Raw genomic sequence first — 26,916 nt, forward strand, 5'->3', positions numbered from 1 at the left:
TCTAAGCTGAATAACAAAAGATATTTTCTGAGAGAGATGTGATGAGTCGCATCTATAGCCCCAGCACTGAGGAGAAACTGAGGCAGAACTGCCAAAAATTCAAGGCTACTCTTGGTTATAGAGAAAGGCTCACTAGATACCTTGGGACTAAGCTTCCATCTCACAGAGCACCATGGGGCCAGGCCTCCCACTCTGAGACCACTGAGGCTGCAGAGACTGTCCTCTCCTACACACGGTGTAGACCTGCTTAGAGCCAGAGAGAGGAGAGAGCTTCAAGTGAGCAGAGCCGTGCCCGCCATTCACTCCCTAATTGTCTCCAGCTTCTGCTGTCAAGATTTACCACGATGGACAGGACCTTGAAACTGTGGGGCCAGAATAACCCTTTCTCTGTTGAAAGCAAACAAACAGGCAAGGGGATTAGTGGTTGCCAGGGCTAGGGGCAAGGGGGTGGGAAGATATTACGTGGGTGTAGAGTTCCCTTTCATGGTGATGAAACTGTTCTAGACATAGACAATGGTGATGGTTGTGCAATACCATGAGTGCACTGTTGCTGATGACAAATCTTACGTGTAGTTTGCCACACACCCAAGGCTAGCTAGAGGAACAAGCCAAAATGGACTTACAGCAAAAATTACAGAGTCACAAAAACAACAGGTCCCAACCTGACTTTAAACTGGCGTATTTCTTTGCTTCACTGTGTACCTTTCTCATTACAGACGGACAGGACGATGACTCTCCTCCACCTCCACTCCCAGAAAGAACTCTGGAATCCTTCTTTCTTGCTGACGAGGACTGTAAGTTGGCAGTACTTTCCAAAAAAAGAGTTATAAAATGAAACATTAGAGGTTTAAAACGCGATAAGTGTGCATGCCTGTAATCTCAGCGCTTGAGAGGTGAAGACAAGACGATGGAGATTCCAAGCCATCCTTAGGTACATAGTTAAGGACTGTGTGAGACCCTGTCTCATTAAAACAAAGGTTTTGCTAGGAGATTTTCTAGAAAGTAGAGGCAGATATCTGTGAGTTTCAGGCCAGCCAGGGCTATACAATGAGACCCTGTCTTAAAAAAAAAAAAAAAAACCCAAACCAAACAAAAACAACAAAAACCCCAAAAAAGTTAAATACAGTAAATCCTACATGGAAAGATACAAAGGATGATTAAATAAAATAGTAAACTAAAAAGCCTATAACATATAATGAAAATGATACCTAAGAAGGTCAAATGTCCATGCCAAGCCTGAATATACACTTCTATTTAAACCATAGGCTTAAGATACTATACAACAAAATATTTTTCTTTCTTTCCTTTTTCTTTTTTGTTAAGGTATACAGGCCCAACCCATGGAAACTCACTCTACTAGCTATCCTGAAACCACAGAGAACGCAACATCTTCTAAACAAACACTGAAGACCCCTGGGAAAAGTTTCACAAGGAGCAAGGTCAGACTAGAGATTTAGAAAACATACCAGACTTTCCTTTAGTACAGATTTTCTATCCACAGTACTGAGACTGGAAATTAGATTAAGCATCTCTACTAAACAGAGTTTTGATATTGGACAGTCAAAATTAATAAAAAACCAAATACATACCAAATACATACAATGAATGAGAGTAATTATATTGACGTTTTAGTATGTGAAAATGAATATATTACCCACAGAGAAGGTTGGGATGTATGATACCATGTCTCAAAATATTGTTGGTCTAAATAAATAAATAAATAAATAAGAAAAATTTAGATATATAATTTACATCCACATCAGAATAAAGTTTAGATAGCTAAAAGATTTAAATGTTAAATGTGTACATATACATTAAAACTAGTAAAAAGGAACTGGACAGATGGCTCAGAGATGAAGAGCACTGACTGTTCTTCCAAAGGAACTGAATTCAATTCCCAGCAACCTCATGGTGGATCTTAACTGTCTTTAACGCTGGTTCCAGAAGATCTGATGCCCTATTCTACCCTCACTGGCCACCGGGTATATACATGGTACATAGATATACATTCAGGCAAAATATCCATACACATAAAATAATAAATAAATCTTAAAAATCTAAAAACCTAAAAATAAAAAAGCAACCCTCCAAGTGATTCAACAATAACTATAAACAAAACAAAACAGCCCTAAGCCAGATGGTGGTGGCGCACACCCTTAACCCCAGCACTCGGGAGGCAGAGGCAGGCGGATCTCTGTGAGTTCCAGGCTAGTGTAGTCTACAAAGCAAATCCAGGTCATTCAAGGCTACACACAGAGAAACCCTGTCTCAAAAAAAAAAAAAACCAAACCAAACCAAACCGTAAGTTACAAGACTACTTTTTGTTAAGACAGTTTTGTAACTCTGGAGTATGAATGCCCTTGTCACTATCACAAGCCAGAGGCAGTAAGGAAAACAGTCCACATTCTGCTACGTGAAATAGAAAATTTCTGCTGGGGCTGTAGAGGTGGCTCAGTGGTTAAGAGCACTGATTGCTCTTCCAGAGGTCCTGAGTTCAATTCCCAGCAACCACATGGTGGCTCATAACCATCTATAATGTGATCTGGTGCCCATTTATGGCCTGCAATATACATAATAAACAAACAAACAAACAAACAAACAAATAAAATTTCTGCACAGTAAAGGAAACTTACCTAAAAATCAAAGAAAGACAAAAACCAAACTGGAGAGGAAGATGCCTGCAACTGGCACCATAGTCAGAGGGTTTGTCTAATGTACAACGAGTTGCTAAAAGTTCATAACTATAAAATAAAAATTAGCAAAAGGGACATGACTGAAAAGCAAAGCAACCCTCAGAGCCTGTTGCCAGTTTTGAACGCTCCCAGTCAAAGGTGTGAAGGCTGTAAAGGCTCTCCATCTTCACCCCTGGCTGTAAAGGCCCTCCATCTTCACCCCTGGCTGTAAAGGCTCTCCATCTTCACCCCTGGCTGTAAAGGCCCTCCATCCTCACCCCTGGCTGTAAAGGCCCTCCGTCTTCACCCCTGGCTGTAAAGGCCCTCCATCTTCACCCCTGGCTGTAAAGACCCTCCGTCCTCACCCCTGGCTGTAAAGGCCCTCCATCTTCACCCCTGGCTGTAAAGACCCTCCGTCCTCACCCCTGGCTGTAAAGGCCCTCCGTCCTCACCCCTGGCTGTAAAGGCTCTCCATCTTCACCCCTGGCTGTAAAGGCCCTCCGTCTTCACCCCTGGCTGTAAAGGCTCTCCATCTTCACCCCTGGCTGTAAAGGCCCTCCATCTTCACCCCTGGCTGTAAAGACCCTCCGTCCTCACCCCTGGCTGTAAAGGCCCTCCATCCTCACCCCTGGCTGTAAAGGCTCTCCATCTTCACCCCTGGCTGTAAAGGCCCTCCATCTTCACCCCTGGCTGTAAAGACCCTCCGTCCTCACCCCTGGCTGTAAAGGCCCTCCATCTTCACCCCTGGCTGTAAAGGCCCTCCGTCTTCACCCCTGGCTGTAAAGGCCCTCCGTCTTCACCCCTGGCTGTAAAGGCCCTCCGTCTTCACCCCTGGCTGTAAAGACCCTCCGTCCTCACCCCTGGCTGTAAAGGCCCTCCGTCCTCACCCCTGGCTGTAAAGGCCCTCCGTCCTCACCCCTGGCTGTAAAGGCCCTCCGTCTTCACCCCTGGCTGTAAAGGCCCTCCGTCTTCACCCCTGGCTGTAAAGGCCCTCCGTCTTCACCCCTGGCTGTAAAGGCCCTCCGTCTTCACCCCTGGCTGTAAAGACCCTCCGTCTTCACCCCTGGCTGTAAAGACCCTCCGTCTTCACCCCTGGCTGTAAAGGCCCTCCATCTTCACCCCTGGCTGTAAAGACCCTCCGTCCTCACCCCTGGCTGTAAAGGCCCTCCGTCCTAACCCCTGGCTGTAAAGGCCCTCCGTCTTCACCCCTGGCTGTAAAGGCCCTCCGTCTTCACCCCTGGCTGTAAAGGCTCTCCATCTTCACCCCTGGCTGTAAAGGCCCTCCGTCTTCACCCCTGGCTGTAAAGGCCCTCCGTCTTCACCCCTGGCTGTAAAGGCCCTCCGTCCTCACCCCTGGCTGTAAAGGCCCTCCGTCCTCACCCCTGGCTGTAAAGGCCCTCTGTCTTCACCCCTGGCTGTAAAGGCTCTCCATCTTCACCCCTGGCTGTAAAGGCTCTCCGTCTTCACCCCTGGCTGTAAAGGCCCTCCGTCTTCACCCCTGGCTGTAAAGGCTCTCCATCTTCACCCCTGGCTGTAAAGGCTCTCCGTCTTCACCCCTGGCTGTAAAGGCCCTCCGTCCTCACCCCTGGCTGTAAAGGCCCTCCGTCTTCACCTCTGGCTGTAAAGGCTCTCCATCTTCACCCCTGGCATCTCGACAGAATTGTTCTTAGATGTGTACTGTGGTACATATGGTAAGACAGCAAGACAGAATCAGGTGGTGATGTTGTCCTGAGTTAAGATGTAAGATGGAAAGTAATTACATTTTCATGGCTTTTGCTGAGGAAACTTATCCTGTGAAGTCTGTTTTTCCAGGGGAAAAACATTAACTTTCCCCTTCCTTCACTTTTATAGAGTTTGAAGATTTTCCGAAATATGAAAAAAAGTAAGTTCACTTGTATTTATTCTCTAGAATGTATGTAAAACTTTTAAAAATCACACACTTTTTAGTAACATCCTATGGAAACAATATCATTCCCAAACAACCTTGTAAGGGACCTGTGGGTCAGAGCAGTCACCCAGGCCTAGCCTGTGTCGGGCTCTACCAGGCTAATGTTAGGTAGGGATACTGTTTACAGACAGGCAGAAGAGTAATTAGTGCGGTGTTTGGTATTTTCTACCCATACCAAGATGCTTAGATATAAATGGTATTTGAAACTCCTAGCAGTCTAACCTTAGATATATTTTCTTTGAAAACAGTAACAGCAAAGCATATTGTGAAACAAATGTGTTGATTTAATGAAACAAGCAAAGCATGGACACATTTCCATTTTTACAAGTTTTACAAGGAGTAAAAGTCTGTTGCTTACTATTTTGCTGTATTGTAATGAAAATAAAAACCCACAGGTTCGGTCAGGCGTGATGGCACACGCCTTTAATCCCAGCACAGAGGCAGGCAGATCACTGTGAGTTTGAGGCCAGCCTGGTCTCCAGGACAGCTAAGGCTACACAAACTCTGTCTCGGGAAAACAAACAAACAAACAAACAAACAAACTAACTAACTAACTAACTAACCAACCAGCTAACTAACTAACAAAACCCACAGATTCTTTAAACTTTTAGAAATTCTCTTAGACACTTCATTTATAGTGACAAGGTCTATAAAACATGATATGATTCTTAGAAATTTGATCCAGTTGGTTAGTTAGGAAGAACTAATTAGTTGATATTATATTGGTACCATAGAGAGGGACAAAGAAGAGCAAAGAAACTTTCTAAAAGCAAGATCTTGGGTGGACAGCCAAGTATTACTTTACCCTCCTGCCTTCTTCTGTTTCCCTAAACTCCAGGTTCTCAGTAGTCTGCTGTCATTACGGTCACAGCTGACCTCTGAAACGGATCTCTTACCAGTTATAGCTAAAGTCTGGTTGGGAAACATGCCTTCTCCCCTAAATCAGTGAGGAGAATTTTAACATTTCAAAAGGAAATTATACTAACAGGACAAATTAAGTAGATGGAAAATAAATAGTGACTGACTGATTTGGATAGTTAGTCAAAGGTTTACTTGGTTAGCTTGTTTAAGTGACACTCCCTTAGCCAGGCACTGTGGCACACACTGGTCATGCCAGGAGGCAGAGCAGGCGGATCTCTGTGAGTTCGAGTCCAGCCTGGTCTACAGAGTAAGTCCAGGACAGCCAGGGCTACACAGAGAAACCCTGCCTCAAAAGAACAAAAACAAAACAAAATAAAACAAAAATAAAAACAACAACAAGAAAGAAACACTCCCTTTCTTTCCCTAGATCCAGTAATATCTTGGAGATACCAAAGAAACAGTAACTTCAAGTAGATTGATTTAGGCAGATCTTTGGCATGTGGTGGGACGCTGGGCTCTCTTGTTTAAGTGGACACTCTCAGGGCATCCTCTGAATGTGGGTTGGACTGCATTCCTGTTTTTCTGCTACTCTGAGTCTCTGTTCCTTGGCTGCTAAGAACAGCATGGAGCTCTCAAAGTGACGCTGAGGCTTAGGCGCGCATTAGCTGAGATGTGTAAACATGTCCCTGTTCCAGATGCTCATGACCCCTGAACCTTCTATATCCTTTCCCAGTCTGGCTATCTTAGCAGTCTGCAATTAAGTTTTTAATGAAAATAGCAGTTTTATCTGTTGCTTTGAGCTAGCATTCCTGTCTGCTTTTCTTTTCCTTCCTATGAACACGCGTCAAATGCCTGCTGTGTGCCGGACGGTGTGGAAGGCACCTGATACACAGTGGTCAACGGAGATAGTACTGGCTTCTAGGATTCTGTGAAACTTAAGGCTAGTGAGGAATTCAGAAAGTAAGCAAGTGAGTCCCTAAGCACGTACATAATAACACTGTGAGAAATATTATTTTAAAAGACAAGAGGAATTGTCAGAGAATGAAAAAGGGCAGTCGTGAGGCCGGAAGCCGGGAGACTAGTTGTGACATTCTTCTTGGTCTTGCTAAGTAGTGTTTAAGTGTGATGAGACACCGGAAGAGGGTTTGGCCAGAGATGTTCTACACTCTGCTTTATCTTGGCTGCTGAGAGTGCGTGACAGGTGACAAGAGTGAAGGTTGTCAACCATGATGCCCAGGCTGCCCACTTCTAGTGAGAAATTTTTCAAGTAAATTCTGTTACTGTATGTGTGCATGCACACATGTATGATGGGGTCACGTGCTTCAACTTGTGTGTGGAGATCAGAGAACAACTCTGTAGAGTTGGTTTTCTCCTGCATGAGTTCCAGAGAACAAACTCAGGCCCTCAGCCTTAAGCAGCAAATTCCGTTACCAACTGAGCCCTAGTGGGAAATTTTAATTGCGCAGAGATACTATGGTTGCCAGTGGCAAAAATTCCAATTTAGGCTAACTGGAGCATAAGAGAAATATTTTCAACTTGTCTTGTAAATAAGAATTCAAATACTTCATTAAGTAGCCAACCTCTCATTCCATAGAGCTTTGCTTCTTCCTTACGTGTGCATGTCTGTGCGCACACATGTACGCACACGTGTGGGTGAGGTTGACGTCAGGCATCTTCCTGAAACGTGTAGCTGCCTTGTTCTTCAGACAGGGTCTCTCACTGAATTGAGAGCTTACCAGTTTGCTAGACTAGTTGGTCAGCAAGCTCCGAGATCCTGTCATCTTCGTTTCCCACATGCTGGGATTACAGGCACACAGCTGCCATTCTGGGCTTTTCACCTGGGTTCTGGGTATCTGAACTCAGTCTCTCATGCTGGCTCAGCGAGCACTTTACCGAATGAGCCAGCTAGCTCTCTAGCCCCAGCTTTGTTTTATTTTATTAGCTTGCTCATAGGCAGACTTTTTTTTTTATTATGTGGTTTCAGGCTTATGATGGAAAAAATTAGCTTTTTCCTGGTTGCTTAAGCAACAGTCTGATGACTAGTGTAATTTGGCCTGATGTTGGCCTGGTACATTTGACCTTCCTGAATCAATTCTTAACAATATATTTAACATTCTGATTAGTCAGGATGCTGTCTTATACTTGGGCCAAATAGTTACATGTGATCACTGTTTACGTAGTAATGAGATCAAACCTACACACATATCTCATGTGACCATGCCAATGTACTCAATGGAACTCAGCCCAAGTTATTAGTCATTTCATTATTCTATAAGTAGAAATAGTTCCACCTGACGTGTGGAAAGTGAGAGTTGTGGAGGATGTAAAGGGAAAATTTAATTTTGTCTGGAGGATACAGGTTGAACAGGCAGCATAAAAATAACCGGAGAAAAGTCATAGGTAGAATATCAATTCTAATATACACTTGCTGAATCTTTGCGGCCTTTCTCAAAAGGAAGAAAGGAGGGAGGGAAGGAAGGAAGAGAGAGAAAGAAAGACATATAAATAGGAAGAAAGAAGGAAGGAAAGAAAGAAAGGAAGGAAGAAAGAATAATTTCCCTTTGGGGCAAGTGTTTTCTCTCAGCTCACGTGTAGAGCCTGCTGATAATCCTTGCACGTGCTAGCTTCACCCAGCTGTGTTCACGTCTCCCTCAGTTCTGACCCTAGTTCTTGACACACAGTATTTAGCACACATGCATTTAGTTGAAAATGACTAAAATCTACAATGTATTCTAGAGATTCATACTCAAGAATCCTCCGGAAAGAAAATGTTCTAGATGTTTTTAGAAGCCTAATCTTACATATGGATTTGTAATCACATATATGCAGTTCTTACATTGCATTTTGAAATGGCGAGAGCAAAAAAAGTATGAAGTAATTTCTCCTTACTTATAAGCTGTTTCTGTGAAAGCTTATATAAACCTGATAGATCTTTATTCCTGTAAGACCATGAACATGTCAAATGTAGACTCAGTTTTATAGAATTCCTTTTAAAACTGGGTAGGAACTGACACATGTATATATTATGGGGTTAGGAGCACACACATAGTAGGCCCATACATCGTAAATACAATAGCAAACCAAGAAATATGACAAAGCCTTTGGTAGTCTAGTGCCCTAACTCAGAATCATCTCTGAGGAAAAATGGCTGGAAAATAAAGATTTAGGGTAGAGGAAAATATAAGAAAAACCTCAGCTTGCTGTACATGAATTAATGTGAGTCATGGAGTACATATTATGACTAATCAGGACAAAAATAACCCCCAAGGCCAGACGTGGGTCCTGAAGTAGTGAGTTTGTGATACATCATTCCTTTGACAGTTTTCCTTAGTTTGGGGTCTTGATAATATAATATGTTAGCAAAGAAAATAAATCTTGTTTAGCATGATTATTCAGGCCTGCAATCCTAGTAGCTGGGATGCTGAGGCAGGAAGAGTACAAGTTCAAGTCCAGCCTGGGATATATAGTGAGTTCAGGCCTTCAAACTGAGACCTCCACCCTCCTGATTATGATACAAAAATATAATTTTAATCACTTTTGAACACTTTTATTTATTTACTTTTGTTTTTTGAACACTTTTAATATGATACTTATATACTTATTTTGGAGTATTGTTCTGGAGAAAATGAAAATGTTTAATTTCTCTTCTTCTTCTTCTTCTTCTTCTTCTTCTTCTTCTTCTTCTTCTTCTTCTTCTTCTTCTCTTCTCCTCCTGCTCTTTTGTTTTTTTTTTCTTTCTTTTTAAGACAGGGTTTCTCTGTGTAGCCTTGGCTGTCCTGGACTTGCTTTGTAGATCATGCTGGCCTCGAACTCACAGCGATCTGCCTGTCTCTGCCTCTCTGAGTGCTGGGCCGGCTTTTAAATGTTTAATTTCAATAACCATGCAAGCAAATAAATTGATAATCTAAATCTGTTGACATTCTTTCCCCTACATATTTTCCCTCTGATTACAGGTGTTTGCAGTTCTTCCCCACCAAGCAAGCCTACAGAATGTGTTCAGTCAAAAAACACCAGCTCCTTTCTGAATTTTGGTATGTGTATTACTGTATAGCAGAGTTAAAAAATGTATATAAACTGGGGCTGGATAGATGGTTCCGTGATTAAGAGCACTGGATATTCAGCCAGAGGACCCAGGCTCAATTCTAAGCACTCAAACAGTGGTGCACAACTCCAGTTCCAGAGGAGCTGGTACCCTCTATTGACCTTTGCAGGCACTGCAAGCACATGTTGTACCGACATGCATGGAGGCAAAACACAAATACGCATAAAAGAAATTAATTCGTAAAATCGTAGAAGAGATCAGAAAATGTAGCAATGCTAGCAAGACGTACAATTGCCCAAATATAATTTTATTTCAGAGGAAGAAGCAGAAAATGAGCATCAGTGTATACCATTAAAGCCCTTATCTCATTTTGAGAAAATATTTACTAGAAATATTCGGTTTCTTCGGCTATAAGGTTTGGTTTGCATTTCCGTAACTCAATGATTCAATTGTTACAATTTAAAACTTAAGACTTGGCTGGACAGTGGTAGGTGCACCTTTAATCCCAGCACTCAGGGAGGCAGGGGCAGGAAGATCTCAGAGTTGGGGGCCAGCCTGATTTACAGAGTGAGTTCCAGGACAGCCAGGGCGACACAGAGAAATCCTGCCTTGGAAAACAAACAAAATTAAGATTGGACTGAAATTAGCTTAAAACATTCATATGGAACATGGTATAAACTATGAAAAAATACACAATTTTGCCTTGGTTACAGAAGTTTCTTGCAGCTCTGGCATATAGGTAGGTTGTGTGTGTGTGTGTGTGTGTGTGTGTGTGTGTGTGTGTGTGTGTGTGTGAGAGAGAGAGAGAGAGAGAGAGAGAGAGAGAGAGAGAGAGAGAGAGAGAGAGAGAGAGAGAGTCTTGCTGTGTATGCCAGGCTGGCCTTGAACACACGCTGTGGTCCTCCTAGCTTTACTTCCTGTGTGCTTGGCTTACACGTGGTTTCCACCCTACCTGGCCTACTATATTTTTTATTTTAGATTTAAATTTAGTCATATACATAAGCAGTTACTAGGGAGAGTGATACAATTAAAGCATTAGAAATATCTTTGAGTTTTTCATTTTCTGTTCTTCCTCTTCCAAACTCTTCACTTTTAAATTTAAGGCACCAATGTTGCTAAGTGTAAGATGCTTTGAAAATCTACTACAATCAAAGAAAAAGACATATGTTGCTGATGACAAAGAATAAATGTCACCACCCTGAAATTCTTTTTGAAATCACCCAATAATAGCCATTATTTTATATGAAAGATTTTCTTCTTTGTGGAGGCAAGGGAGGTGCATTTCAGGAAGAAAAGTAATTATAACTCAGTTAACAGCAATTTCAGGATTATTTTTTATTTCCTAAATTATGAAAACATGTTTTAGTAAGCTCAGGAATTTCTGTGGCTGTATATAGAACTAGATTTAATAATATCATATACATAATAGTGCTTAATTTTATAAAAGAGAAATTTGTGATCTGTCGTGGGTGAGTAAAAACAGATAAATGGTATTATGTACTCAGTTATTAAAGGCTACTGTAATCAGGGTTCTTCATATGATTATCACCATTAGTTAATCTGTAAGTGCTCTAAGTTTAAATATTAGTATTTGGGTTAGAGGTGTGGCCCAGTGGCTGAATACTTGCCTATCATATGCAAAGCCATTAGTTTGCTCCCACATACAGCAAAACCAATATTTTATTTTCATTTAAACTTTAATTACTATAATGCCTCTATAGTCTATTACTAAAGAGGGTACTTAACTTTTTAAATGCTGTATTTATTTCTATGTAACAGTACATGTTTTTGCTGACTGTAGTGGCACACACCTTTAATCCCAGCACTTGGGAGGCAGAGGCAGGTGAATTGCTGTGAGTTTGAGGCCAGCCTGGTCTACAAAAGTTAGTTCAGGATAGGCAGGACTGTTATACAAAAAAACCCTGTCTCGAAAAACAAAACAAAACAAAACAAAACAAAAGTACCTGTTTTCATTCAGTTTTACTTTTGTCCCCAGGTTTCGGAAATCGTTTTTCAAAACCCAAAGGACCAAGGAATCCACCATCAACTTGGAATATTTAATACACCTCTGTATTTAAGACTATTGCTTGAAATTGTGCCTGAAAATAAAACTACTAGAATACTGCTATAATAATAATATCAGTAATGAAGATATATTCTGTCAATAGCTTTTAAAAGGAAAGCAATATGTGAAAAACTTCCAGCAACCTTGTATTCTCATATTCTTTAATTGGGAGCTGCCAATAAAGTTTGTCACTAGAGAATTTTTAAAAATTGATTTATTTTTCATTTTTGGAAGTTATTATATTTTTCTTTCTATGTAAATGTACGTTGTTGTTTTGAGGTGATGTCTTTCTGTTAGTCTTTAATCTGTGAAGTGATCCCCCTGCCATAGCCTCTGGGGGGGGGCTAGGATTAAAGGCACCCAAGCCCAGCATAAACATTAATTTTAATAGGTTTGTAAGAATTTTTTGATCTTAGCTAAATTTTATTTTTTAAATTTTTAAATTTTTATTAATTTTTATTTTTTTAATTTTTCTGTAAAATATATTTAAATGTCCAAGTGTTTTTGCCTGCCTGGCCGTGACACCTATGTGTAGTGCCCATCATGGCCAGAAGAGGGAGGTGGATGGATTACAGGTTGTCGTGAGTTGCTGCTATGTGGGTTCTGGGCCTGAACCTTCGTCCTCTGCAAAAGGAATTAAATTCTTTTAGCCATCTGAGCCATGTCTCTAGCCCTTAGACTAAATTCATACATGGCCTTAATATTAAAAATAACTTTAAAAAAAATAGATAGGTCTTGCTATGCAGCCACAGGCTGGCCTCAAACCGATGACCCTCCTCCTTCAAGCTGCGGGAAGCTGATGTTACAGGTGTGCGCCATCATGACAGTTCAAAGGTTTTATTTAAAACAAAACAAAACAAAGCAACCCTGACTTTGCGTTTGCAATACCAAATTACTGCTTGTGACAGTGACTATTCCTGGGACGTTATTTTTGTCTAAATGGAGTGTACCTCCTCTATCTTCCCAAATGCTGTGAAAAGAAATGTTGAAGAGAATCATGTGCACATACAGAAACCAATTTTGTACTGATATAACAAGACGCTCAACTATATTCTGCATAAGTTTTAGTCAGTTATTCATTTATCGATTCTAGAAAAATAATCAGTAGCAGTTACTTTTTATTAGCACTTTACAATTATTTTTAAATCTTTCTTGATAGTATTTTCCTTCGATGAAAAGGCCCTATGTAAATGTGTACAATTCAGGTTCACCAGTTAACAGCACTGATAATTTGAAAATATATTTTTGAATGACTATGGATTTTCCTAAGTAAATTATGTTTCAAATCTAGTTTTACACAGTAAATAAGTTAATGGATCCTTATTGTTTTAAAGGATTTGCTTCAATATCCCTATCAGTTTAATATTTTACTTAAGAAAATACAACCTAGCCACAGTGCTATTATTTGTGCTTTCATACTTTTCATTAGGAAACTCAGTGCTAGGGCAAGTTGGCTGGTATTGTTACTTGCTTATTGTAGTACAATGTATACCCAGTAGGTGTTCAAGAACTCTATTTAAAGGATAACTTTTATTACAGAAGTTCACTCAGCCTACATTACTTTTCTGGGAACCATTGGTGTTAAACCACAGTGCTTTTTATATGCCTGATACATCATTTCCAATTATTTCCAAATACCTTTCATAAGGATTTAAATGCATTAAAACAATTCTAGGTAAAAGCTAAAGTAATGATTTCTGAGTAAACACCATCTCTTAGCAAACAGTGACGATTTTTAAACAATGTTGTTATGTTGACAATGTTTTTCCCATTTGCAAATTTATATTTATTAAGAAAACCAAAAATTGAAACAATATCTATCGAGAATTTTTTTTTTGTTAACTATAGGTATATGTTCAAACATGAATGCTGGGCTTTCCAAGGATAGAAGGAAATGTGACTATGGGACTCCTAAGGCAATCTTTGCACCTGCCTTGAGCCTGTAGCTGTTACCACAGCAATGCCATTGAAAATGTTTTTTGTTATTTTAGTTCTTCCTCTCAATAGTGGCCCTACTATATATATTTCGCAGCGAAACCGTCATTTTACATATTACTGAAATTCTTTTTCTCGTCGTTTGTCAAGGGTAAAAGCTGGAGATTCTTTTACCTCACAAAGGTAAGGCTGTGAGAGAAATAGAAACTGAAAAGTCACCATGGAGACCACCTCCGGGCTAAGAGGAGGAAGGAACACTGGAAGGGGAGCGCCCGGACACACCGCCGGACTCTGAAAGCTATTAACATTGTTTGGGCCGTTAGGGCGGTTGGCGGCAACTCGCGGGCCGGCGGCAGTTGCGTCGCACCCCGAAGCGTGCCCGGGCGCACGCTCCTCCTCGGCTCCTCCACTCAGAGAGCCGGGACGCGGCGGGTGGGTGGAACTACAACTCCCGCAAGGCCTTGCGGCGTCCGGGGCGCTTTACAATAGAGAAGCTCGGCTGGCGAGGTCGGCAGGAGAGGTGTCGGAACTGCCGTTTCCGGCATGTTCAGAGCTACGAGAGCCATGGATCAGTGGAGGGCGGGGGAGAGACTCCAATGCCCAGCGGGCTGTGCGCGGGTGGCGCTTGCGCGAACCGCGGACGGGGGGGCGGTCGGGCCATTTAAATGTGTGTTTGTGGGTGAAATGGCTGCGCAGGTCGGAGCGGTTCGCGTAGTACGGGCGGTGGCGGCGCAGGAGGAGCCGGACAAAGAAGGGAAGGAGAAGCCCCATGTTGGGGTCTCGCAGCGGGGAGTGAAGCGGCAGCGCCGGGCGAGCAGCGGGGGTTCTCAGGAGAAGCGGGGGCGGCCGATCCAGGACCCTCCTCTCGCTCCCCCTCATCGGCGGCGTCGGAGCCGCCAACATCCCGGGCCGCTGCCTCCAACGAATGCGGCCCCAACCGTCCCGGGCCCTGTGGAGCCTCTGCTCCTGCCGCCTCCGCCGCCGCCGTCGCTGGCGCCCGCCGGGCCCGCTGTCGCTGCCCCGCTCCCGGCCCCGGGCACCTCGGCCCTCTTCACCTTCTCGCCCCTGACGGTGAGCGCGGCCGGGCCCAAGCATAAGGGCCACAAGGAGCGGCACAAGCACCATCACCACCGCGGCTCCGATGGTGACCCCGGCACCTGCGTCCCGGGCGATCTGAAGCACAAGGACAAGCAGGAAAACGGCGAGAGGAGCGGAGGGGTGCCTCCGATCAAGGCCCCCAAGAGAGGTGAGACCGGGCGGGCCGCCGGGGGCTCGGGCTCGAGGTCTCCGTTGCCCACATCCCGCCCCTTGGAGGACCGAAAGGCGCCGCTCCTACTCCCCCGAGCCCGCTGAAGTGGACTCCGGGGTCGCAGACGGCTTGCCACAGTTTGACCTACTTGAGGCTTCTCTCGGAGGCCGAGCTGTCAGTTTCCATCCCCGTTTGCAGTCCCCGGAGCCTTTGCAACGTTAATTTTCAAATTCGCCAGGGTTTCCGCGCCGCGCGGTGCTTGGCATCGGATTAGTAGGTGCGGTACCAAAACGTGCCTTTCTGAAGTTAAAGGCTTGTCACTGAAAGCCCCTTCTTGTTCTGTTTCTTGGAAGTCTGTTTAGTTTTTCTCATCCCCCCCACCCCCCGGCACCAAAATATTCACGTTTGACTCTGGGCTCTGAGTTTGAATTCTCAGAGGTTACACAACTCAATGCTTGCCTTAGCTTCAGCGAAGTTGAAACACACACACACACACACACACACACACACACACACCATTTATGGTGCATCTTTTTCATCTAGTCGAAGTAAAAAATCGTTAACTTTTTTATATTAGCACTTTTAATTCTTAGTATGGTATAGGATTGGTTCGAGGAAGGGTTTGTCACCCTTTGAATCCGAGGAAGTCGACCAACTGTATCTCTGAGGAGAAGAAAGCATGCAATAGGATGTGGCTTCAGATTCTCTAGTTCCATTTTATAATGCCAGAGCACTGTTGGAGAACGTCGGCAATTCCATCGGCCCATCAAGGCATTTCACACAGAAAACAGAGGACTAATTAAGTGTGGTTTTGAGAGAAATGAGGGTGGCCAAAACGGGTGTCTTCTAGTGCCAGATACTTGTAGCATTTATTTGTATTCTTTGGCTATGCCGCATTTATACCTTGTATATGATACTGATAATTTGTAATAGTCATAATCTCAGTAACATATTAACACACGAATAGGTGTTTGACTACTAGGCCACTTCAGTTATTACATGATAGCGAACCAGTCTTTGAATCTAAAGTTTTGAGTGTCTTGCATTCTTCCCATATATTTGGTTTTAGTGTTAACCACTAAACCACGCATAGTGTGCGTGTGTGTGTGTGTGCGCGCGTGTGTGCGTGTGCGTGTGTGTGTGTGTGCGCGTGCGTGCGTGCGTGCGTGTGTGTGTGTGTGTGTGTGTGTGTGTGTTTAGGTGCAAATGATAAGGTTTTCATTGGACACAACTGCGTCTTTTTTTCTTTGTGGTATACAGATACCATTCTCAGGAGTAGAATTGTGGCAAGCTGACTGGCGTGGAGTTTGCAATCTTGCATATTGAAGTAGCTTATATTTTTACATTTATTCCCTACTCTGCCGGCTGTGTGTCCATATACAGGTACAGGGAATTTTGAATAATCATTTCCTTTACATTTGTAGGAGAGAATACTAGGGTCCAAAAATAATGAAGAGACTTTATCTGCATTAAGTCTCATTACCAAAGACTAATAATAATAATAATAATAATAATAATAATAATAATAATAATAATAATAGGCACAGAACCCACACTCGCAAATGTTAGTTGAAGCTTCATCTCTGGTCTCCTGACTTGGCTCTCCCTTGCTTCCTTTTCACTCCTTTGCTTGCCTTTCCCCTCTGCCTTCACATTCTTATTTCTAGTGATAGTCAGTAAGCTGACTAGAATTATCCGAGATCGCTCAGTCCCCTTATGGGAAGGGTGGTGCTGACACATGTAGTAATTCACAGTGTGCTTCTCTGAAGACTGTACAGGCCCCATGTTTTTGAAAATCAAACAAAAACAAGCCTGTACAACTGATGAATAGAATTTCCATGAATTACATGATGTAAATGTTCTAGATCTGTGTTGTTGAATATGGTAGCCATATGTGGCACTTAACAGATTTGCAATGTGGCTGTCTGACTCAGAAACTAAAATTTTATTTTGTTCTAATTTATAACATATTACATATAGCTCATGGCTACTACATTGGACAGTACAGCTTTTTACCAATTTACAAAGAAGAGAAGTGGGTTGAAACCAGCCATTTGAATACTTTTCACTTCTGGTTTGGAGATAATTTGATTGCATACCCAAATTGTATATACATACATACCTACATATATACATATACAAATATATACATACATATATACACATACATACACATATACATAAATATATATCACACATGTGTGTATATATTCATACTCTGGGGGAAATAGAGCCCCTGTTCAGGTGTATTTGAGGAAACCTGTACTGTAGTGGTCTGGATATCAGGAAGGCACTGAATCTTTGTGTAAAAAAACCCACACCAGGTTAAAGTTCTTACTTCAAGCCTTATGCATAGTTGGACCAACACTTGTAAAGACTCTCTCAGTATGTTTTAGTTACCCTCAGCTTCAGGAGGCATGCCTCTGGAAGTGCATTTTGGTTCTAGTACTTACTGTGTAATCAATATCAAATTAGTCTCTTTTTAACCCCAGTTTTCCTATTTGTAAAATAAGGTTGTGGTGTTTCATTCATACGGTGGTTGTAAGGATTAAGCGGGGACACTGTATGGAAATCATTTAAAATAGTTTTGGCTCATTGGAGGCAGTTAAAACTGGCCTTATTTTTACTGAGCTTGATCCTGTAAACACCTCTAGTAAAGAAGGAGATTGTTGTTTACAGAGGAAACTCATCCTTTTGCTTATGCTGAGATTTTTATTAACTCTTCATTTACTTTGAAATAGTGATAGATTCACAGAAAAATGCCACAGAGAAGTCCTTTTCTTTTTCCAGTTTATTTCAGTGGTTATATCTTATATAACTATTGTATAATACCAACACCAGGAAATTGACGTGTGTGTGTGTATGCGCGTGCCTGTGCCCTTTTATCACATGGAGAGTAGTGTAACCACCACTGTAAACAAGGCACAGAACTCTCCAGAAACATCTCTGATGGGCTTTCCCTTCGTAGTATCAGGTGTGGTCTCCTGCTCTCTCTTGTGTTTCTAACCAGTAACAACCATTTGTCTGTTCTCTGTAATTTTGCTATTTGAGAATATTATATATATGGGCCTTTTGAAGCTAGCTTATTAAACTCAGCATGGTGTCTCTGAGGTCACCATGTGTTATGTGTTGGTGGCTCTCATCATTTCATTACTGGACAGTGTTATCAGTAAGGGTGATTCTTGGACTTAAGGACATTTTGGTGTCTAGTTGGGGCTATTAGAAATAAAGCTTCCTGCGCAGAATTTTGTTTGGAAGCAAATTTTCATTTCTTTGAGGAATGTAATTCGGTCATGTGGTAAGTATATATTTAGGGTTGTTTATTTACTTTTACCATGTTGCCATATTGTTTTCTTAAATGTAGCCTTTACAATCCCAACACACACACACACACACATTTTATTTTTTTTCTTTTGACATTTTTGTCAGTATCTGGAATTGTAACTATTTTTACTTTTAGCAGTTTCAATAGCTGTGAAGTGATTTGATTATGGCCTCATGGCTAGTAATACTAACCAACTTTTCTTGTCACTTATAGAGCCTCATCAGTAAGATTTGTTTCTCTCTCTCTCTCTCTCTCTCTCTCTCTCTCTCTGTCTTTTTTTGGTGCCAATTTTTTAGTCAGATTGTTTTTAGAAACTATTTTAAGAATTATTTATTGAGAATTATTTGTATATTACAAGGACAAATCCTTTGCCTTTCCCTCAGTTTGACAAGATGTTTTACACAACAAAGTCAACAATGTTTTATTGACTCTTTTGAATCATTTTTGGTTGTCATTCTCCCCTTACAAGCTTTATAATTTTATATTATTTTTATTTTTTGTGTGTTTAAATCTCTGGTCCATTTAATTTTATAGGGATGTGAGATTACGTTGTTCTTTTTTTGAATGGGAGGTGTTCTTTAGATAAAATCACTGTAATACCTTTAATTGAAGGTTTATTCTTCCATTGGATTGCTTTTGCACCTTTATAAAATACTAGTTTGCTTTCTATTGCTGTGATAAACACTATGACCAAAAGCAACATAGGAAGAAAAGAGTTGATTTTACAGGTCACAGACCATCTTGAAAGGAAGTCAAGAACAGGAATTCAAGGCAGGAACCTGAAGGCAGGAACTGAAGCCAAACCGTGAAGGGACACTGCTAGCTTGCTTCCCATGGTTGTTCCGTTTGTTTCTTTTGCCATCCAAGATCACCTGCCCAGGTCTGGCATTGTGAGGACCTCCCACATCAATCACTAATCAAAAAAGATTTCCCTCAGACCTCAGCTGAAGTTCCTTTTTATCAGATGGCTCCAGTTTATGTCAACTTGACAAAGCTAATCAGCCCAGCTGGTGGGGAGGCAGGAAGGCTGGAAATTTCAAGCCAGCAGTTACACAGCACCGTCCCAGCCAGCTGTGTTGGTAGAGAGCATGGCCCAGAACTGGGTGTGGTAGCACTGGCTGTAATCTCAGCACCTGGAACATAGGAGGGTCAGAGGCTTAGGGGCATCCTTTCTACTTGTGCGCTTGAAGCCAGCTTGGAACCTTCAGTTGTTGCTTGAAACAAAAACAAAAATCAGTTCTTCTGCCTTTTATTTTAGAAGTTGGTAAGATTGGTTTTCATGTTTCAGATTGTGGAAAAACCCTCATAACATATGAAAACTGTGTGGGATGTAAATTCTATATCCACAGATAAAGTTTTATTGGAACACAACTGTTCATTTATATATACTGTCTATATTGGTTTTTGCATTATAGTAGCAGAGTAGGAGTAGTTGAGGCAGAGACCATATGCTCTACAAAGCCTGCAGCAGTTTTTTTTTTTTTTTTTTTTTTTTTTTTTTAGTTTTTTGAGACAGGGTTTCTGTTTGTGCTATCTTGGCTATCCTGGACTTGCTTTGTAGACCAGGCTGGCCTCAAACTCACAAAGATCCACCTGCCTCGTCTCCCAAGTGCTGGGATTAAAGGCGTGCGCCACCACGTCCTCCTGCATTCTTTACTGAGAAAGTTGGCAGTATCTGACTTGAAACATGGAACACGACTGAGAGACATGTTACTGCACATCAGTCCAACAGTACTCAACCCAAATTTATACATAGGATAATTTGAATTACTACCACTTCAGACACCTGGCATTGCTCACAAATAGTTAAAAGAAAATCTTGGTATTTAAATACTTGCTCCAAAATAGCAAGTGAAATGATTTTTAGAGGTAACAGGCTTGACATTTTCTAATGATAGAACCGACTTATAAGAACAACCTCAGGATCTAGTTTTCTCTTTCTGCTATGCACATTGGGATTGATGTTTATAAAGAAATAGTAAACTATTTGCTGTATCTTCTAAGCAATATGCTTCAGTCTACCTAAATAGTTATTTGTTTCCTTTGATCTTAATTTTTTTCTTTTTTGTTATTGTTCCTAAAAGCACAGACCAAAGATATTTCATCAAAAGTAATAGTTTTTTTTTTAAAAAGTTGTTCTTGCTTAGAAACTGTGATCTTACTATATTAAGAAAAGAAGATGACTGCCTAGCTCTCAACTCCAGTGCCATGAAACTACAGGATTGCTCTCTGTGAGTCTTCATAGTCAGCTGTTGTGTTTTTCACTGTTGACCCCCCCCCCCCCACTTCCTAACTGCTATCATGTAGAAATGTGCTGTGATACACAAAAGATAGTGGGCGTGATGGCACATTTCTGGGATCACATTATTTGGCAGGCTGAGGATCGATAGCAGTAGTAGGACCCTGTCTCAGAATATAGGAAGATATTAATAGAAATACTTGATTGATTTTTGTGGTAGGAATGGAGAATTATTGGGATTATATATCAGATTAATTTCCTTTATCTGAAACTTCAGAAACTGTTTCCCTTATCTCCCAGAGAGGAAAAAATTCTTGTCAGTAAGGCATGAAAACTTTTGTGTAGCATAATGCTGTCTTTGTGATCATGAATTTGTAAAGGGCGCTATGCTTGTGAATACAGTAATACTTTTCTTTACTGGAAACTCATACAGGCTAGCATCTGAAGTCCACTGATTGTAACTGGATAATCTCAGATAATCGGAGAAGCTGATATAAGAGGTGGGCAGGAAGAGAAGTAACTGTGTTGTACTGGAAGAATCTGAAGTTTGGAGTTAGATGGGTCCAAATTTTCACTGTTTGCTGCCCGCTTTGTGACGTAATAAAAGTTACATCTGGTTTCAGATTCTGCTTCCATCTTTGAAAAAGAATTTCTACTGGACTGAATTGTTGGATTAAAATGAGATCATGAATAAAGTCCTAATAGATATTTAGTGAGTCATCACTTCCTTCCTTCTCAGATTTTCTCCCTTTTTATGTTTCACTGTGGTGTACTATTCCATACTCAAGGCCAGTAATTTCTAGTTTTAATCTGATATCCCAGAGTTGTTGAAGTATTTCAAGGAATGTTATCTCACCCTTTTATTATAATTATGAAAAGATAAAGACTTGTGTATCAGACCTGTGATGAAAGATTATCTTGTTTAACCCTTGCAATAGCTCTTAATATAAATACTCGTGTTAATAACATTTTAAGGTAAGGAAATAAGGGCTTAAGGGAACATCTGGGTTTGTCCGGAGACTGATAAGCAGTAGAGATGAGATACTCACCTCAGTCTTAACTGTGAAGCATTGAGGTGGGCACTTTTGTTTTGTTTTGTTTTGAGGCGGGGTGTTGTGCTATACCCCAGGCTAGCTTTCACTCCACAATTCTTACTTCTGGGGCTCTGGATGACAAGGTACATAAATACCCAGCCTCAGCTTGCACTATTTGTGTGTACGTGTTCATGTTCCTGTTGGTATGCACGTGGAGACCAGAGGTCCATCTCAGGACTCACTCGTCATGAACCTTCCTCTTGGTTTCTGAGACAGTCTCGCACTGGGACTTGGAGCTCCTCCTTTGGCTGGCCAGCCAGTTAGCTGCAGGACCCTCCTCACTGTTGGGATCCAAGCGCTTGTCACTGTGCTTGGCCTTTTCAGGTCCTTGCTGGGGACTGAACTCAGGTCCTCACACTGTGTCACAAGCCCTTCACCAATAGAGCTACCACCTGTTCTTAAATAGCACATCTGGCTTTAGGATTTGGGAGTGAAAATAGTAATTAACGTTTACTATTTGTTATAGTCTAGGATTATGCCACATAATTTATGTGCATTTTTCATTCTTCTGTACATTTTTACAGGAAGAACACTCCTGTCTCCTTTCCCCCATTTTGTCAGCAGGAAACAGTGTAGTACAAGCTACCTCATTTACTGTGGCACTTCAAAATGGTACAGTTGTTTCAGAAGACAAATTGGCACTGTTTTACAAAGCTAAACATACTCTTATGTGATTTGGCAGGTCACATACAATTTGCTATTTACACAGAGGTTTTGGAAACTTATACCTACACAGAAATTTAGAGCAGCTGTATTCATAACTGCAAAAAATTGGAAACAATTCAGATGCTCTTTAATAGATAAATGGACAAACTGTGGTACATCCACTATAGCTCTAAAACCAAACTGAGTTCTGAAAGGAACAGAGTAACCGTAAGTGCGTTGATCCTGCAGTAATGAAGAGCCCAGGCTAGGAGGGCTGCACACTGTGCGATTCCAGTTATGCAGCACTGGAAAAGACAGACAGTAAAACACGGAAACAATAAAAGACATCATTGGTTGCTGGTAATTACGATGGGGGGCACTTAAGAAAAGTCAGATCTCAAGATTTTTAGGGCCATTAAACTACCCTGTAAAATATTGTAATGACAGGCGTATTTACAGCTGTTCAAACAAGAATGTACAGTAAGGACCAAGAGTGAACCATAGTATGAGCTGTGCCTGTTCGGCGATGAAGACTAGCCAGTGTGTTCACTAAGTGTGTGATGGGGTGTGTGGGAAATTTGTCTAGCTTCTTGTCAGTTTTATCGAGAACTTAAAAACAACCACCACCATGTTTTAAGGTGAATGTGTTCGTGTAACTCTGTAATGGCAGCGTCCAGCAGACTAAGGCAGGGATCATGAATTCAAGGCCAGCCTGAGCCATCTGGTAGATTCAAGGTCAGTTCAGGGTAAATAGAGAGAAGACCCTTTTTCAAACAAAACTACTCCTATAGTGGAGAAAAGGGGTGGTTTTAGGAAGTGGTAGAGCAGGGTTTCTACCTAGCTAGCTATTTTTTTAGCATAAAGGGTATGTTTCTACAGTGTTAAAAACAGTAACTCCTAAAAACTTGGTTTCAAAGGAGCAGCTTTTTGGTTTTCCATTTAAATCAGGTTTTTGTATAAAACTTTACCTGCATGAGAAGAAAAAAAATATTCTCCTAACTTCTAGGAGACTGAGGTAAGAGGATCTGAGTTTAAAGCAAGCTACTTAGCAAGGCCCTATCTCCAAAACAAAAATAAAAAATAAGATAATTTTTAGAATGGAACTTTAGTTCTTTTTTTCTTTATAATTAATATGATACAAACAATTATTATTTGCTTTTGCTTATCTACTATGATATTTAGGAGTTATAGGTACCATATTTTCTAAGATATAGTTCAGGTGTGTGTAGGTGCACATGATGGTACTGGGAATTGAACCCAGAACTTTGTGAATGGTAAACAAGTACTCTGCCAGTGAACTCCATCCTACCTCTTATATGCTAATTTTTTTGCACTAGTGAAAACTAGACTAATGTGATGTTAAATAAACTAGGTTATTTGATGATAGATGATATTAGCTAATTTGAGGACTTTTTTGTGTGAAGTGTAGACCTTTTGAAAGAGAGCCAGCAATTTGTTTCTCAGCTCAGTGTCCCTGTCTTTTTCTGTAATAAGACAAGCTTTCTGTATATCAAGTTTCAGTTGATAGGTAAAAGCTTTCTTTAATATAGGTGAAGTGTAGCTTGGTTCTTTGTTGTTAAGAACTGATGTGAGGGTTGGAACAGCTGCCTAAAGAGTGTGAGGAAGGATGGGGTTATTTGGTGTCACTGCAAAAACAAAACAATACAAGAAGACAGGGGAAGAAACTAGCAGTGCTAGGCCAGCAAGATGCCTCACTAGGGAAGGGCTGTGGAGGCAGAAGCTTGGTGCTTGAGTTGGATCCCTAGAACACACATAATTGTGGAAGGAGACGACTTCCGCAGAGTTGTCTTTTGACGCTACAGAGGCACCTATGCACATGTACAACAAAAATAAAGCAGCAGTGAAACTGATGATTAAGTTTTAGCTCTTTCACTATGGAGAAAAAACTAAGAAAGTGATTTCCTGAATGCATTTTGTATGGGAAAGCTAAACCATTGTACTACAAATGAAAAGATCATAAAGCCTTTAGGCATTGACTGCCTCTTTCCCTCCTTTCTCTCTTTTGTAGACATTAACTTTTAAATTTTTTGTTTTTTGGTGTGTGTGTGTGTGTGTGTGTTAACTAAAAAAAAAAAAAAAAAAAAGGCAGTTGCATTTCCTTACACGGCAGCAGTGGCCGACTTTGGCTAATAACCAACAGTGTAGAGGTGTTTAGGCCATTCTCAGTTGCCACCACTGTAGGTTAAGAAGAAATTTTGTTTGTTCCTGTAAATTCCTTAGAAAGTAGGGGATGAATGCTCTCAAATTTATCTACATAGAAAGGCAAACTTTCTGTAGCTCAGCCAGAGAAAAAGAGCCTGCATTTGAAATTTGTGAGATTACAATTAATTTACAGTTAATTTAATTTTCTTTTCTTTTTGAGGCTGTTACATTGTTTTGTGTGTGTGTGTGTCTGTATGTGTTTTGTTTTGGTCTATAAAAGTGTTTTGGGCTAAAACGAACAGAGACTTAGCCATGTAGAAAAACCACTGATAAGCAAATAGTAATACAGAAAATATCATTCAAAGCACTTCCTTCTTGGTGCTAATTTCCGTGGCTGTTCTAGGTGATAATTCACTTTTTTGCACACCTCTTCTGAATATCTCTTCTAAAATTTAAAAACTTGTATTTTCAGAGATATTCTTATCCTCCTCCCAACATGAAATACTAAAGGATTTTAGTAGGGGGCAATTAGATGAGTATTATTAAGTTGGGTCTAACCTTTATATTGAATGACATTTTATTCTTTGGGAAAATTGCCTAAATTACTGATTTGTTATTGGGAAAAGTATTTAGGTTAGTTTTATTTGGTACAAAATATAAATGACTTGAGTGTTTTAAGTATAATTATCTAGTTGTGTGTGGAGTAAAAGATTGCTTATATTTTTAGTTACCAGTGCAAGCAATCTGCTTTTATGTATGTTATATAGTTATATTTAAATGATGTTTGTAAATCAAAAGTCATTTTATTGGGTTCTTCTTTCTTTCACCCCATTTATTTATTTGTTTGTTTTTGAGGCCGTTTCTCATTCTGACTTGCACTCCTGGCTGGCTCAGAGGTCATCTCCCTCTGCCTGAGCCTCTTGAATTCAGGAATCACAAGGGTCAACCACCATACTTGGGCTTTTGTTGTTTTAAAGCAATTTTCAAACACATTGTTTATTTACTTTAAAGACTTGGCATTTTAAAGTACTGTTGTACTATATGGTCATTTGAAGTAGTTTTATAATAGAATCTTTATACTAGGTACTATTTATATATTATGCCAAGTAAGTGTTTTATAACTGGGTATCTGTGTTAACTGAATTGCTTATGGTGGAAATACTATTGCTTGGTAGATAAATTCTATATTGTAAATGCTAGACTAAGTTTGAAGATTAGTTAGAACTTGAAGATTAGTTGCTACTTCATCCCAAAGGGTGGTGTTTTTGTTGTTGTTGTTTTTTTTTTTCAGTTTTGTTTTTGTTTTTGGCCAGGTGTATTTTCTAACTACTAAATAAAAGATTTCTTTCTGTATTGGGCTTGAAAATTCATGCTATTTAAACCTTGAGCCAGTTTTTACATTATAACATTAATATGTTTATTATAGAAAATTAGAAAATATAGATAAGCAGAAAAGATAGACATTTATAATCCTGCTATCATAGATAACTGCTAGAAATACTTTAGCATCTGTCCCTCCAGATATTCTTCTGTGCCTTATGTATACAGCACATACATACGTGAAGCATATTTTTCCCGACTTTAGAACTTTTGCTTCTCTTTAGAAATTCACCCTAGCCGGGCGTGGTGGCACATACCTTTAATCACAGCACTCAGGAGGCAGAGGCAGGTGGATCTCTGTGAGTTCAAGGCCAGCCTGATCTAAAAAGTGATCCAGGACAGTTACACAGAGAAACCCTGTCTTGGAAAACAAAAAAAAAAAAACAAAAAAAAAAAACAAAACAAAAAAAAAAGAAAGAAAGAAAGAAAGAAAGAAAAAAAGAAAAGAAATTCACCTCCAGCTCTTCTAATACCCGGCTTTCCTTATTTAGAACTCATTCTAAATTTCACCTCACAGAAGGAGCGTCCCCAATATCCAGAACGGCCTTTTTTTCACCTCCTACTGCCTGGTAGTACTATAGCTTCTTGATTTTCTCCAATTAGATTATAAGATACAAGAAAGGGGAGAAGATTGTGTCTGTGCTGTACTCAGCACTGTAGCCCTGATGTCCAGAGTGTACCTAGCACGTGGTGTGTATGTCTGTAGTACATGCAAGTGAATGCATGCTTAGTAAAAAGTCAGAATAAACATATATTAAATGTTCGGAGTAAAAGGCACCATGTACTCTTGACCTCAGATTGCTTAGAGTCTGGATTCAGATGGAGAGTTGCGCGTGTGAGATCTGGAATGGGAAGCTGTGGTGGGAGCACAGCACTAAGCTGCATTGGCCACATACTCTCATCAGTGCAGGGTTTCTACAGGAGTAACAATATGAGCATTTTATAACTCTCTTTTCTTTCTTTTTTTTTCTGAGACAGGGTTTCTCTGTGTAGCCTTGACTATTCTGGACTCACTTTGTAGACTAGGCTGGTCTTGAACTCAGAGATCTGCTTGCCTCTGCATCCCTGAGTGCTGGGGTCACAGGCGTGCGCCACCACACCTGCCTCTTATAACATTATTTTTATGTAATTTCTGTTACTCCATAATTTAATTTATGTAATGGTTGAGTAATACATTTATAGTATGTAGCTATCAGAGTTTAATCACTATTAGACGTGTTAGCGGATTCGCTTTTGCTGCTTTAAAAGATACTGTCCTGGCTATCTTTGTAGATCTCCCAGGCATTTTTTACATTACT

General features: G+C 40.7%; 2 protein-coding genes across 7 annotated transcripts in view; both read left to right on the top strand.

The window, feature by feature from the left end:
* Window positions 1-11,797, top strand: part of PTPN22 (protein tyrosine phosphatase non-receptor type 22) — a 78,890-nt gene extending 67,093 nt beyond the window's left edge. For 2 of the 5 annotated variants that reach the window (XM_084755355.1, XM_084755358.1), the window contains 5 exons: window positions 717-794; window positions 1,324-1,439; window positions 4,524-4,554; window positions 9,435-9,512; window positions 11,520-11,797. In XM_084755355.1, the coding sequence (XP_084611481.1) occupies window positions 717-794; window positions 1,324-1,439; window positions 4,524-4,554; window positions 9,435-9,512; window positions 11,520-11,584 (368 nt within the window). In that variant the 3' untranslated portion in view covers window positions 11,585-11,797. Of the gene's footprint in view, window positions 1-716; window positions 795-1,323; window positions 1,440-4,523; window positions 4,555-9,434; window positions 9,513-11,519 lie in introns of those variants that run through there. The other 3 variants (XR_014774097.1, XM_084755356.1, XM_084755357.1) reach the window with 3 other exon arrangements.
* Window positions 11,798-13,779: 1,982 nt separating this feature from the next.
* Window positions 13,780-26,916, top strand: part of RSBN1 (round spermatid basic protein 1) — a 43,703-nt gene continuing 30,566 nt past the window's right edge. Inside the window, exon 1 of one of the 2 annotated variants that reach the window (XM_084755360.1) lies at window positions 13,780-14,769. In XM_084755360.1, coding sequence (XP_084611486.1) covers window positions 14,067-14,769 — 703 coding nt within the window. In that variant the 5' untranslated portion in view covers window positions 13,780-14,066. The remainder of the gene's footprint in view (window positions 14,770-26,916) is intronic. The other variant, XM_084755359.1, reaches the window with a different exon arrangement.

Source organism: Acomys minous, assembly GCF_964271855.1.
Source record: "Acomys minous genome assembly, chromosome: 14".
Lineage (NCBI taxonomy): Eukaryota > Metazoa > Chordata > Mammalia > Rodentia > Muridae > Acomys > Acomys minous.